This window comes from Myxocyprinus asiaticus, chromosome 15, assembly GCF_019703515.2.
Source record: "Myxocyprinus asiaticus isolate MX2 ecotype Aquarium Trade chromosome 15, UBuf_Myxa_2, whole genome shotgun sequence".
NCBI classification, from domain to species: Eukaryota; Metazoa; Chordata; class Actinopteri; order Cypriniformes; family Catostomidae; genus Myxocyprinus; species Myxocyprinus asiaticus.
Window position 1 is genome coordinate 6,315,521 of NC_059358.1, and position 14,160 is coordinate 6,329,680.

The 14,160-nt window shown below is 36.2% G+C and overlaps 1 protein-coding gene across 2 annotated transcripts; it reads left to right on the forward strand.

Moving 5' to 3' along the window:
* Positions 1-2,877: 2,877 nt before the first annotated feature.
* Positions 2,878-7,533, forward strand: LOC127453201 (1-phosphatidylinositol phosphodiesterase-like). 2 transcript variants are annotated; one of them, XM_051719440.1, is made up of 3 exons: positions 2,878-2,937; positions 5,586-5,638; positions 5,826-7,533. In XM_051719440.1, the coding sequence occupies exons 2-3, from the start codon at positions 5,589-5,591 to the stop codon at positions 6,697-6,699; spliced, it is 924 nt and encodes a 307-aa protein (XP_051575400.1). In that variant the 5' UTR covers positions 2,878-2,937; positions 5,586-5,588; the 3' UTR covers positions 6,700-7,533. The 2 variants fall into 2 exon arrangements, with proteins under 2 accessions (XP_051575400.1, XP_051575401.1); XM_051719441.1 differs by lacking the exon at positions 2,878-2,937 and adding an exon at positions 4,077-4,236.
* Positions 7,534-14,160: the final 6,627 nt, after the last annotated feature.

Genomic DNA, 14,160 nt, shown 5'->3' on the forward strand with positions numbered 1-14,160 from the left:
ATTGTCCAAGGATTGCATTTGGGATAAAAAAAATAAATAAAAAAAACCTTGTTGCAGGCGCTAAAGCCAACTTGTTGAAAAAAACACGTTTTTTCTGAAGAGGGGAGAACAGATTTATTATGTATAATGTTTAAATTGGGCACACACTGACTGATCCAATCATAACAGAGATTCATATGTTCTTCTTGCTGTCTCAGAAGAATATGCATAAGTTGACAAATTATGCCCTATAACTACTGACCATATATATACACAATATCCCAATTTCCACCTTTGCATTTAAAACACCAATTCTCCAAGTTACCCTTGGATACAGTTTTTCTTGGTTGTTGGCAGATAGGATGTTCCAAGCTTCTTGGAGAATTCGCCACAGTTCTTCTATCTATTTAGGCTGTCTCAATTGCTTCTGTCTCTTCATGTAATCTCAGACTGACACGATGATCAATGGGGGCTTTGTGGGGGCCATGACATCTGTTGCAGGGCTCCCTGTTCTTCTATTCAAAACATTTCTATTTGCAAAAGTAATGTTTGGGAGTCTAACATTTATTTTTCCTATTGACACACTAAAGCTGCAGATATAAATAACTATCTTAAGACAAATGCTTTTGTGAAAGACTTTTGCACAGTACTGTATATATATATATATATATATATATATATATATATATATATATATATATATATATATATATATACTTCAGTCTTGACGCACACTGCGAAGAGAAAAAAGCAGCCTTTAGTCCTGCTTACCCATTAAATGCTGTCGGTGTTCTACTCAGATGGGGACCGTCTCCACATAGAAACTAATGATCTATCTAATGATCTCTTGTTTCCCCTGTACAGAAACAGACTGATCCTCACCTGGCTGGTGCTCACTGTGATTCACTTCCTCCTACTGCACAGATCCCTTCACCCCACTGAACTGGCCACACCATTTATCCTGGATGGACATTGAGACCACATTACATCTACCCAGAACATTCCTCCTCTACCAAACACCCCCCCCCCATCTCTCTCTGTCTCTCTCTGCACGTATCTTGTTTGAACGTTATCCAAAAAAAGGCTTTATTGGAACTGGGGTAAATTTGCACAACCGTTTTGTGTTTGCCTCATTCCTCCCATCACATATGATAACAGTCATATTCAAAGCATGTGTGAATTCAGTTGAGAGGTGTACTTGATGCAATGAGTCAGATATAGGCTCTGGAATGACACATTTTAGTTTTTACTTACAATACATTATGTTGCCGCCATACAGTAGACCTACAGGTCATGCCAAGTTAGTGAAATCACAAAATAAAATCCAAACAATAGAGCACAACAGCTCCTGACACTAAAAGGTATCTTTTCTATGTTAATCTGAGTTTTTGTCCTAACCAGTCATGACGAGCACATTGGTACACTCTGTCGATTGCTTGGTTTCTATTTGTGGCATCACGCCGAGTAATCCCCATCCACTATGATCTGCCATCGGTCCAAAATCATTCTCATAACAGTATATAGAAGCCAACATCTCATGAGCCTGTTAAAAACTACTTGATTTTGACTGGATGAGTAAACAATGACTGAATTTTCATTTTTGGGTGAACTAACCCTTTAACTGAAAATCATTTCAAGACTTTTACAAGACATGTATTTTTCATATTTTAAAAGAAAATAGATTATTTCCACATCTAACACTGACATAATTGTTCTGAGGATTGCTGTAATTACATGTAGGGTAAGTGACTTATGTATTGTATATGCAAAATTAGCCAGCTAATCGACTATTGTTAGCTTGCTAAATTTAAGCTACCTGATAAACACAAAGAATGAGAAATATTATTTAATATTATTATATTATTTAACACTCTTTGTTTATATACTATAATGTGTAATGTGATTTGAAAGTCATGAAATGTCATATTTACAAAGTTATATCAACATAAAACTATTTTGCAGTATTTCTAACCAGGTATTGAATAGGGTACCCATTTAAAGTTCTTTGGACCAATTGAATCACTGTGACGTCAGATGTGGACTCGATTGACCGAGCGAACTCAGTTGTGCATGACACCGGGTTTGCCTTCAAACTGAGGTCACGGCTCAACAAATAACACATCAAAATATATGACATTTCAAAATAAAATTCATACATGACAGATGAAACAAAAGCAGAACAAAAATCTTCAAAACAATCTGTAGTCTAGCATCTCATATTGTTCTATTTTTAAAAGAAGCAAGCTGTTCTGATTTATGTATTTATTGTTTTATACATTTGCATGAATCTTTTATTTGAATGCTTAATTAATTTGTATTATTTTATCTTAATTTCTGGCAAATATATGGACAGTATATAGTACTACACTAATTCTGTTTCAACATGGGTTCAGTATTTGAACTGCATAACATTTATTTGGTGGGGGGGGGGGCGGGGGTTGTGATGTTTGTGAACCAAGTGAGCCTGGACAACTGTTTAAATTGTTTGTCAGTTGGGTAATCGCATCAGGCACCAGATTCTGAACATCCCATCAAAGTGACTCAAATTGATTTTTTTACCTGTTTAACTGTCCAAACATGAAAACTGTCAAGCAATAATATTAATAATAATAATAATAATAAGTATTATTATTATTATTATTATTATTATTATTATTATTATTATTATCATTATTATTATTATTATTATTATTATTATTATTATTATAAAACAATAATGCACAATATCATAATGATTGCACAACCTGTGAGCTTGATTATGCAGAGTCATGGATGCAGTATGAAACATGCATATGTATGCAAATGTACCTCAATAAAATAGCCAATGGTGTGCCAACCCAATTTTTGCATGAAATTCTGACAACTATATATATATTCAGAACGATATTAGTGTCAAAGCAAGGAACTTTGCTGTGCTCAACATATCGTGGTTTCTGGTTATCCACCAAGAAGCGTGAGGTACCTATTTTTTCAGTTTTGTTATTAATAAATGTTTTGACAGTTATAATTTAATACTTGAATTATCTGAATAATTTTCAAAGGTCTTAAATTTTGGGATGTGTGTGCATGTCAGGCAACTTAAAAAAAGTGCTTCATGTGGTAGTATCATAATTACCTGGTTTTTTTCCATTCAAAAATGTTATTTAATCTGACTAAATTTACCCGACAAATTATGTTACACCAATGAAAATTTTTATGGGTTAGATCAAGTTGAAAAAGATCCTTGAGCAGACAATTGCAGGTTACCACTTTTTTCATATGCTTTGAAACAACATCTGTTGTGAAAAGTGCTATACAAACAAAAATGACTTGACTTGAAAATGACTCATATACTGTATATATATATATATATATATATATACTACCGTTCAAAAGTTTTGAGACACTTGCCTGAAATGTTTCTCATGATCTTAAAAATTATTTGATCTGAAGGCGTATGCTTAAATGTTTGAAATGAGTTTTGTAGACAAAAATATAATTGTGCCACCATATTAATTTATTTCATTATAAAACCAAAATTTAATAAAAAAAAAAAAAATAAAAAAAACGTTTTTGAAATTGATGACTTGGACCAAATAATAAAGAAAAGCAGCCAATAAGTGCTCAACAATAGATAGGAACTCCTTCAATACTGTTTAAAAAGCATCCCAGGGTGATACCTCAAGAAGTTGGTTGAGAAAATGTCAAGAGAACATGTCTGCAAATTCTAGGCAAAGGGTGACTACTTTGAAGATGCTAAAATATAACACACTTTTGAATTATTTTGGATTTTGTTTAGTCACAACATAATTCCCATGGTTCCATTTATGTTATTCCATAGTTTTGATGACTTTACTATTATTCTAAAATGTAAAAAAAAAAAAAAAAAAAAAAAAATTATAATAAAGAATGAGTGTTTCAAAAATTTGACCGGTAGAATGTATATATATATATATATATATATATATATATATATATATATATATATATATATTAGGAGTGTAACGGTACATGTATTCATCCCGAACCATCTCGGTACAAAGCTGTTTGCCAACCGCCACAACAGGAAAAAGAGCAGAAGAGGAAGAGACCATCTATGCACCAACCCAAAACAAGAACGCCGAGTTCAGATGACACTTAAGACCTCGAAGACCCTCCTGCTTGTTTTAAATCAGCAGTGTGGGAAAGTTTTGGGTTCCTAGTGAACTACGGCAGCAGTGGAGAGCGAGTGGTAGATTGGACGAGGACGGTGTGTCGCCGTTGAAAGGCAGCTGTACGGTACGTGAGTGGAAATACGTCCAACATGCTAACACATATCAGATGACATCATCCAGATGTGCCAATCACAGGAGCTAGGCAGAAAAAAAGACAACAGGAGTGCAAAAACTTATCCCTGCAGCTTTTAACCAGTCTCTAGATGTGAGAGCAGACAGGGCCAAAGTCATTACCCAGGCAATTGGTATATACACAAACAACATATAGTTTAAGTGGAACAAATTGTAACAATTCTTCTGCTAATGCACAAGTTTTATTTTTCATTATTCTATTTATTTTGTACTTTTATAACAAAAGAGATACTTTTCAGTTTTGTAGCTGATTGTGACCAAATACCTTTTGTTTTTTATCAGCCCTACAAAAAAATATGATCTATGCAAGAGTGCATTCTGTTTACTGCTTAGTGCTTAATACACTAAAGGAGGCTGTATTGTACCAACTAACTCAGGGGGGGACTAAATGCCACTAGGTGGAACAAACTGTAATTTACACTACTGTCTGTTCAAAATAAATAAAAAGAAACCTAGCATTCGGGATTTGTTGCTTTTTCCTGTTGTACCACTCGTATCAAACCTTGAATTCTGTGTACCGTTACACCCCTAATATATACTGTGTGTGTGTATATATATATATATATATATATATATATATATATATATATATATATATATATATATATATACAGTGTGTGTGTGTGTGTGTGTGTGTAAAACATTTTACATGTAATGGTCATTTTAGGAAAAGTAGTTGAAATGCTTTGAATATAAATAACAATATTCGCCAACTTAAAATGAATTACTTAAGTGCTTTTGACAAGCTTCTGTATGTTCATGGCATGGCATGGCAAGTTTCATGTCAAAACCATTGTGAAGATAAAGTCTCAGAAGCAGCAGTGTGGAATGGGGAATAATAAGACCAAAACTAACAGATACATAGGGACCAAGCACAAAAATAACAAATACAACATGCCTTTAAACAACTTGGTGTTTTTGGCCCCTAAAGAATATAAAAGCATTTTGTTTTCACCATATGACCTGGGCCGGTGCATTTTCTTTTTGTGAAATTTCACAATAGAACAGCTCCATTATCTTACAACAAAGGCAATCCAATAAAGTTTTTAAGTAGCACCCTTAGTTCTAATTAGGTGGTCAACACCAGTCATATAATTCAATATAATCAGACTGATGTTTATAACACTAAAAACCCTTGCTTTGTCCCCTCAATCCAATAAATAAACACAAAATCTTGAGTAGCCAAACTGTTATTGCAGTGGAACCTTCTGTTCACTTTGCTGTTCAAAGAAACTTGCCTTTGCTAATGTATTACTGTATTTTATTCTCTGCAAACCACAGACTATGGCGAAGATGATAGTTACTGGGAAAATTCTATTTATCCTGATGCTGCTGTGAGTATGAAAATCCCCAAATGTGTACAGAATGGCTTGTGTTGAAATCATGTCAAGCAGAACTACAGGGTGGCACATAAAATGTCATTGTGCACCACTGGTGGTTTGTATGTATGCATTTGTATATGATAAACCAACCTTTGTTTCAGGTCCATATTTGACCTGATATTCTGATTTCGTTCCACAGACTGCTTAAGGATAGTGGGCAAGTACAAGCAGACGATGAGGTAGAAGAAAAGCAAACATTTCATGAGTCTATGACACTCAACCTCCCTAAATCTTACAAAATTGACTGGATGAAATCTATTGACAACAACAAGTTAATCTCTGCCATCACTATTCCTGGTGCTCATGATGCCTTGGCCCTTCATGGAGGAGCACTAGCAAAATGCCAGTCATTGTCTTTAGAGGACCAGCTTCTGGCTGGGATACGCTACTTGGACCTTAGAGTGTCTGGGGAAAATTTGGAAATTAAACATGGAATAACTTACCAACATATAACATTCCCAGAGGTTCTCAGCAAAATCAAGGCATTTTTATCTAAATACAAAACTGAGACGGTGCTTGTCAGAGTTAAGCCTGTTCGAAATTTTAGAGGGAAAGTTCAAAATTTGATTCAGAATATAATTAATAATGACGATGTCTGGATCAAGAATTCAATACCAAAAATAGGTGAAGTAAGAGGAAAGGTTGTTTTGGTTCAGAAAGACCGCTTTACACTAGGTATCCCTCTGTCTGGCACTGACAACAAGGGAGACTATAAAGTAACTAATATTAATCACAAAAAGGAAATAGTTGCCTTGCATCTGATGGAAGCTGCTAATAAGTGTAAAAATAATGATCATGATGAAGTTGTTCTGAGCTATTCAAGCGGCACAGGCGTTGGTACATCTAAGGGATTGAGTTTGTTTCCAAGTAGAGTGGCAAAGGAAATCAACCCTTGGCTGTATGAGTATCTTAAAATGCAATCTGTAAAAAAACCCAAGCCTTGTTATGGGATCATAGCCATGGACTTCCCAGGCTTTGACTTGATTCAAATGGTCATCAAATTCAATACCTAGATTTTCCAGTCTGTAATTTTAGCATTTTGTTAATCAAGATGTTCTTACTGATTCACTTTCATCACATTCATGTTTTTTTTTTTTTCTTCCATTAATTAAGCTAAAGTTTAACAGGATAAAGCTGATCTGAATGTAAATTTGATCCTTCATAAATTGATTGATGTCAGTATTTTAAATGTGTTCTCAATAATTAAGCATTATCATTAACACTGCCTTTTGTTTGGCTTTGTAAGACACCCTCAAAACCTATGAAATGAATTGTTTTTTTCTATTAAATTTTACTTTAAAATTGTGCACTAAGGCTCATTTTTGTTATTATCAACAATTCTGCATGCGTATATCTCCAGTGACATCAGGCTAAACACTTTGGGTTTGTAAGTATTTAAGAGGAACTATTAAACTAGTAGTACATGAAGGCAGATGTTACACTGATAACAGCTAGGCTGTAAACTTGTAATGAAAGTAATGTGATCATTGTTAAAGTAACTAAATGTGTTTAAATCCACATGTTCAGATTTTAGGATACATTTCTGTTGGCTAAAAGAAGTGGATACATTCATGTGGATGGGAACATAAAAGATTTTTTCCAGCACCCCATATAAGTTATTCATTTTAAAAGTTGGACAACAACTGTGAATTTCTGTTCTCTTATCTCCATAATTGTTTGGCTTTATCAGGTGAGATAATGTTGGTTGGTTAGGTCTTTAAGTTTCCCAAAAGTCCCTTTCAAGTCAACGTAAAATTGGATCCAATAAACTTTATACATGTTCCTACTTTTATGTTGATCATTTTCATAATCTTTCATCATAATGTAATAAATTGCTCCACCTCTTTACTTTAGTTGACGTCATCAAGCCCTCTTTTTTTCCAACCCCTCCCCTCCAACCACCTGTCATATAAAGACCACTTTTCATGATCCATTCAATTCTGGACGAAAGTCACAAAAGTTTTACATATTTGATATGTAACTTACAATAAATGTAACATTTATCATATAAATAAAATGTAAAATGGTTATACAGCCTAAATAAGATTTTATGGTAACACTTTACAATAAAGTTCTATTCATTAACATTAGTTAATGCATTGGGATCATGAACAAACAATATATATTTTTACAGCATTTATTAATATTAGTTAATAAAAATACAACTGTTCATTCATGTAAGTTCAAAGAACATTAACTAATGTTAACATATACAACTTTTGCTAAAACAAAAAAAAATGTTATCAGTATATGTTGGAAAAATTAACATTAACTAAGATGAATAAATGCTAATGTGACTAATGTTAACAAATGGAACCTTACTGATTTAATGTTGGAAGATAAAAGCTGAAAACATCCCAAAGATTCTGTATGGGGATCTGGTAGATATCTAAACACTGTAGGGCCTCCATGTGAAATATCTGCACAATTACTGTATGATTGATTAAAATAGGCGTTTTGAGATTAATTAGTCCAAAACAATAATTCATAAAAGTATTACAAGTATTCCTTGTGAGTCAGAGCTATATATTCAAATAGATACATGAAAATAGCTTCTTAAGCTGTTCATAACAAAAAAATCCTTTAAAATCTAGTAGTGACAAAAACCATCTATGTAAATGTAACCACTACTAATGGTCTCTGCTGCTTTTCACAACTAGATTAGTCTTTATACAAACGTTCAGAAGATAGTGCTGTCCATTTCAAACTATGAACTTGTAACAAACTATTTAAAACTTTACAAATGTGCTATTGAAGCTTTTAAAACACACCTTCTTCTTTCCTATTATTTTATTATTGGGTCATTACAATTCAGTGCCTTTTAAAGGATTAGTTCACCAAAAAAATGAAAATTCTCTCATCATTACTCACCCACATGCCATCCCAGATGTGTATGACTTTCTTCAGCAGAACACAAATTAAGATTTTTATTTGCTTCTTGGTATTTCCATCCAGCAGTTTTTTATGCGATATCTCAAAATGCGTATAAAAAACGTTGATGGAAACACAGCTACTGTCTTCTGGAGAGATCCAGTCGGTTTTGGGTGAGAACAAACCAAAATATGTGTCTATGTCATGAATTCAAGCTCTTTTATACTTCCTTATGCTAGATGGCGCTAGGAAGTGTAATCAAGCTTGCAATCATCATCACCTGACATCATCGCTTGCTGATGTCAAGATTTATATAAAAAAAAAAAAAAAAAAAAAAAAAGAGTTGTCACCCAAAAGTTACATTTATGTGCTTTTTGGAGCATCACAATTTTGGTCACCATTCATTTGCATTTTATGGACCTACAGAGCTGAGATATTCTTCTAAAAATCTTTATTTGTGTTCAGCAGAAGAAAGTCACACAAATCTGGGATGGCATGAGGGTGAGTAAATAATGAGAAAATTTTCATTTTTGGGTGAACTATTCCCTTAAATCCTTAGTAAAAAAAAAAAAATATGGCATGTATTTATAATTTATTTTATTAGGCTTATAAAAAGATAATTAAGACTGTTTATATGCCAGACACTTCTGTGGGCCGAAAAGCCACATTTTTAATAACTAAAATCTTAATTGTTATTTATTGCACTTGTACCATTTCCTCATGTCCAGAAATGCACATCAAACAGCCTTGGCAAAACTTAGTTCTAAATCATCATATATATAATTTTATTTCAATATATTAAGTGTTACATATTGCATTCTCTCAATAATATGCATTCATTTGTGATAAATATGTCATTTTTACAATAATAATAGTGCATTTTTAGTTGTGTCCATCATCCATTCAGCAAAATAATGATAGGAATTATTTGAAGTGTGTAACTCTTCTGTGAATTCATATGGTCAAGCACCCACACTGTTGTGGGAAAATAAGGGGATAATTGTTGCAATCTTGAAATGTAAAAATATTTATGTTCACAGAAATAAAATCATCATTATAAGTTTACAAATATGTTACCAAGATATCATTCACAGACCATGTGTGGCTAATTTTACCCAATGAATGTCTACCTTGTTCAAATTGACTCATCTAACCCCATCTAACAGGACAGACATCTGAAGTTTTAAAGGGATAGTTCACCCAAAAATGAAAATTCTCTCATTATTTACTCACCCTCATGATATCCCAGGTGTGTATGACTTTCTGTCTTCACCAGAACACATTTGAAGAAAAACAGAAAAATATCTCAGCTTAGTAGGTCCTTAAAATGCAAGTGGTGGTGCAAAAACACAGCGATTGATCAAGAAGCTGACAATATTAGCAGCTGTCTGTTTATTTCCAGATAAAAAAAATAAATAAAAAAAACAGGTGTTCAGTGTGGTCTCAAACTTTTGGACCCTATACTATAAAATGTCTATCTAAATATACCCAGGAAAGGCTGATGTGACTGAAGGCTTATCATATAATGATACTTTTACACCGCTGTTGCTCACTATTATTGCTCACTATCGTTAGCAGTGCGAGCGCTTGACTCTACATGATTTTACGACATTCGTTTGCCATAACTGTAAAATAGAATAGATTTAGACTAAGAAAATTTATTTAAAATATGTATTAAACATGTTGTTATTATAACCGTCATACAATTATAACAAAACAAAATTGCACTTTCATAATAAAAAAATAAAATAAAATAAAAAAAACATACACAATCCCAAACTAAAATTCCAATATCATCATATTTTTTGCAAAAGCTTTTAGCTAAACAGGTGAACACAATTAACCACATTGGCATACGATAGTTGAACAGAAAGGCTGAACAAGGGCATTTTCATAAATGTACAGGTTGGAGCAGGCTGTCACATGTATTTTAGTAAATATTGTAATTTTATACAATAAATGAATTACAATATCTGCCGGCTAAAACACTGGTTTGATATTTTTGAATGTTACCTTATCCATATTAGTGGTTGCATCAGTTGTTTTGTGCTCATAGTTGTTTTCATGTTTACTTTTTTAAATAGCCTATAATAGACCATACATTTACAGCAAGTTCCCATTATGATAACTGTTATGTTGGATCATTGTGCATGATGTGCTATAGAATATGAAACATCCTTTTTGGACTTCATTTCCAGGAGGCAGCGATCCAGAGGCTCTTTCCTCTCTCTCTTTTCTCTCTCTTTCTCTCCTACCCCTGTTATTTGCAGTGCGAGAGGTGCCACAAGCCTCCACAGGGTTTTCCCTATTCAAGCTGATGTATGGGTATCGGCCACGTGGCGTGCTCGACGCCATATGGCAAGCTTGGGAGGAGGGACCTTCAAACAGTAAAAATGAAATTCAGTATGTTCTTGATCTTAGAGCAAAACTCCACACTTTGGGTCAATTAACACAGGAGAATTTGCTCCAAGCTCAGGAACATCAAAGCCGACTGTATGACAGAGGCACTCGACCATGGGAATTCGGACCAGGAGATAAATTGCTTGTATTGCTACCCACCTCAAGCTCTAAATTACTTGCCAAGTGGCAAGGGCCCTTTGAGGTCACACGGCGAGTTGGAGATCTCGATTATGAGGTTAGGCGAATGGATAGGGGTGGGGCACGTCAAATTTACCACCTCAACCTCCTAAAATCATGGAAGGAGGTGGTCCCTATGGGGGAGGGCGGAGCTCGGGCCGGAGGTGACTCTCAAACCTAATTCATTCACCCCGGTCCCGTGTGGAGACCACCTCTCACCATAGCAGCTCACAGACGTGGCCAAGTTGCAAGCGGAATTCGCGGATGTGTTCTCGCCTCTCCCCGGTCACATAAACCTCATAGAACACCATATCGAGACGACCCCCGTGGTGGTGGTTCGTAGCGGCCCCTATCGCCTTCCTGAACACAAGAAAAGGGTTTTTCAGGAAGAATTGGAGGCAATGCTCGAGATGGGCATAATAGAAGAGTTGCACAGCGATTGGGCCAGCCCGGTGGTTCTGGTACCTAAGAGCGACGGGACGGTCCGGTTCTGTGTAGACTATCACAAAATGAACACGGTGTCCAAATTTGACGCGTACCTGATGCTTCGGATTGATGAGTTGCTTGATCGGATGGGCATGGCTCAATTTTATTCAACACTGGACTTAACAAAGGGTTGTTGGCAGATCCCTTTAACTTCAATCTCCTGAGAAAAAACTGCTTTTTCCACACCCTTTGGCTTACACCAATTTGTGACTATTCTGTTCGGTTTGTTCGGGGCCCCTGCCACGTTTCAGCGTCTCATGGACAAAATTCTCAGACCACATACAGCACATACCGCTGCATATTTAGATGATATTATTATTTATAGTAATGACTGGCGGCGGCACATGCAACATCTGAGAGCTGTCCTGAGGTTGCTGCGGGGCTCACGGCCAACCCCGAAGATGTGCGCAATTGGGCGTGTGGAAGTTCATATCTGGGGTTCCACTTAGGTCACGGGCAGGTGCGACCCCAGGTGAACAAAACCACAGCGATCGTGGCCTGCCCGAGGGCCAAGACCAAAAAGGAGGTAAGACAGTTTCTGGGGCTGGCTGGCTACTACCGAATGTTTGTGCCTAGTTACTCTGACATCACCAGCACATTGACTGATCTTACTAGAAAGGGGGCCCCCGATCTGGTCCAGTGGATGGAGTCATGCCAACGGGCTTTCCTAAAAGTAAAGTCTGCACTTTGTGCTCCTAATTGTGCTGCTTTTACATGCTCCTAATTTCTCTCTCCCCTTTATTTTGCAGACAGATGCATCTGACAGGGGGCTGGGGGAGGTGCTCTCACAGGAGGTGGGGGGAGGAGGAAAGGCCACTGTTCATCAGTCACAAGCTCTCCTTGAGGGAGACGAAGTACAGTACCATTGAAAAGGAATGTCTGGCGATCAAGTGGGCTGTCATCACCCTCTGCTACTACCTGCTGGGGTGGGCCTTCTCCCTCTGCTCAGATCATGCTCCACTCAAATGGCTCCACAGCATGAAAGATACCAACACGTGGATCACCTGTTGGTACCTGGCACTTCAGCTGTTTAAATTTGAGGTGATTCAAAGACCATGGGTGCAGATGGCTGTGGCTGATTTTCTCTCCAGAAATGGGGGGGGGGGGGGGTTGCATGCTGGATGTTGCCCCGGACTGAGTCGGGCAGTGGGGGTATGTGGGGATGGAGGCGTGATCGTGTATCTGTCTGCGGGAGAGGGGGACCGGTAAGGCTCGTTACCTGGGCTGTCATAATCACTAACACCTATGTCTTGTTATAGTGATGGTGGAGGGAGACCTGAAAAGGCCGACAGATGCATCAGTCAGCAGAAAAAGACAGCAGAGAGAGAGTCAGCTGTGTGTGACCGCTAATATTGAAGTTAACTCTCATTGACTTGTTTGTGTGTATATTTGGCCATGAAGAGCCCTTTTTGTTTATGTATAGGTTTTTTTTTAACTTAAGTATTCCCTTAAGCGTTGCATAAAGCCCCTTAACTGCCATTTTCCTAAGTAAACCTTAAGGGTAGTAAAACTTAACCTTAAGTGTTTGGCTAAGAGTTACAAGGTTCCTAAAAAAGGAGAAAGAAGAACCAGTTGAAGAGTACAGCATACCAATGCACATTTTTCGTGATAGAGAGAGCTCTTTAGACCATCTTAGCGATAATAAACAAGTCCAGGATTACTATGGGGAATCGCTAACACGAAGAAAGGCAATCCAATATCACATCTAACACTTAAAATTCACCTCACTACTCACTATCAAAGGTGTCTTCCTGAAGTGGACACTCACCAGCCATAAAAGCAGAAACCTCCATTAATTGCTCCGTATGATAAACTCAAGACATTTTTTAATTCACACAAAAAAAGTGTTTAAATCTGTTAATTTTGAGAATTGTACCTGAGAAACAAATTAAAATCTGCCCTTGTAAACTCCAGAAAAAGAGTTTTAAAAATGTTTAAGCAGGAATCTGCAGTTATCACAAAGGACTTTGATTGGTGCATCCACAACAGCGCTGAGAAAAGTAACAGGTGCCAGGTGAAAATGTCATTTATGCGATAATTCGGAAAAGGTCGGACAATAATTTACACATCAATAATGATACTGAGAAACTTTATTAGTCACTAAAATGAAAATAAAAAACAGTAAAAAGTTAAAGTATTATTTGTGTTAAAATGACGAATGTGTCCATGGTAACAATAGAATTTTATTACGGTAAAACCTGGCTCACTGTAGTAAAACCCTTAACACTTTCCCTTACCTAAGAGAAGTGTCTAAGGGATCATATGCAACACCCTTAAGTCATTCCCTTAGTTAAGGGGAAATAACGCCTTCAATTTTACATTTAAGGGAAAAAATTAAGGTGCTTTATGCAACTGGGCACAGGTCTTTTGTTACCCCCTTGATGCATGAATGGAGTTTGATTTCTTCAGTTAATCTGATGGCGAGTCAACCCAACAAGAGAACCTAAGGAAGCTTCTAGTCTCAACACAAGGAATGAGAATAAATGGAAAGGACTGCTTTTTTAAACAAATCCAACCAATGTGGTAGGATTATTCTTGAC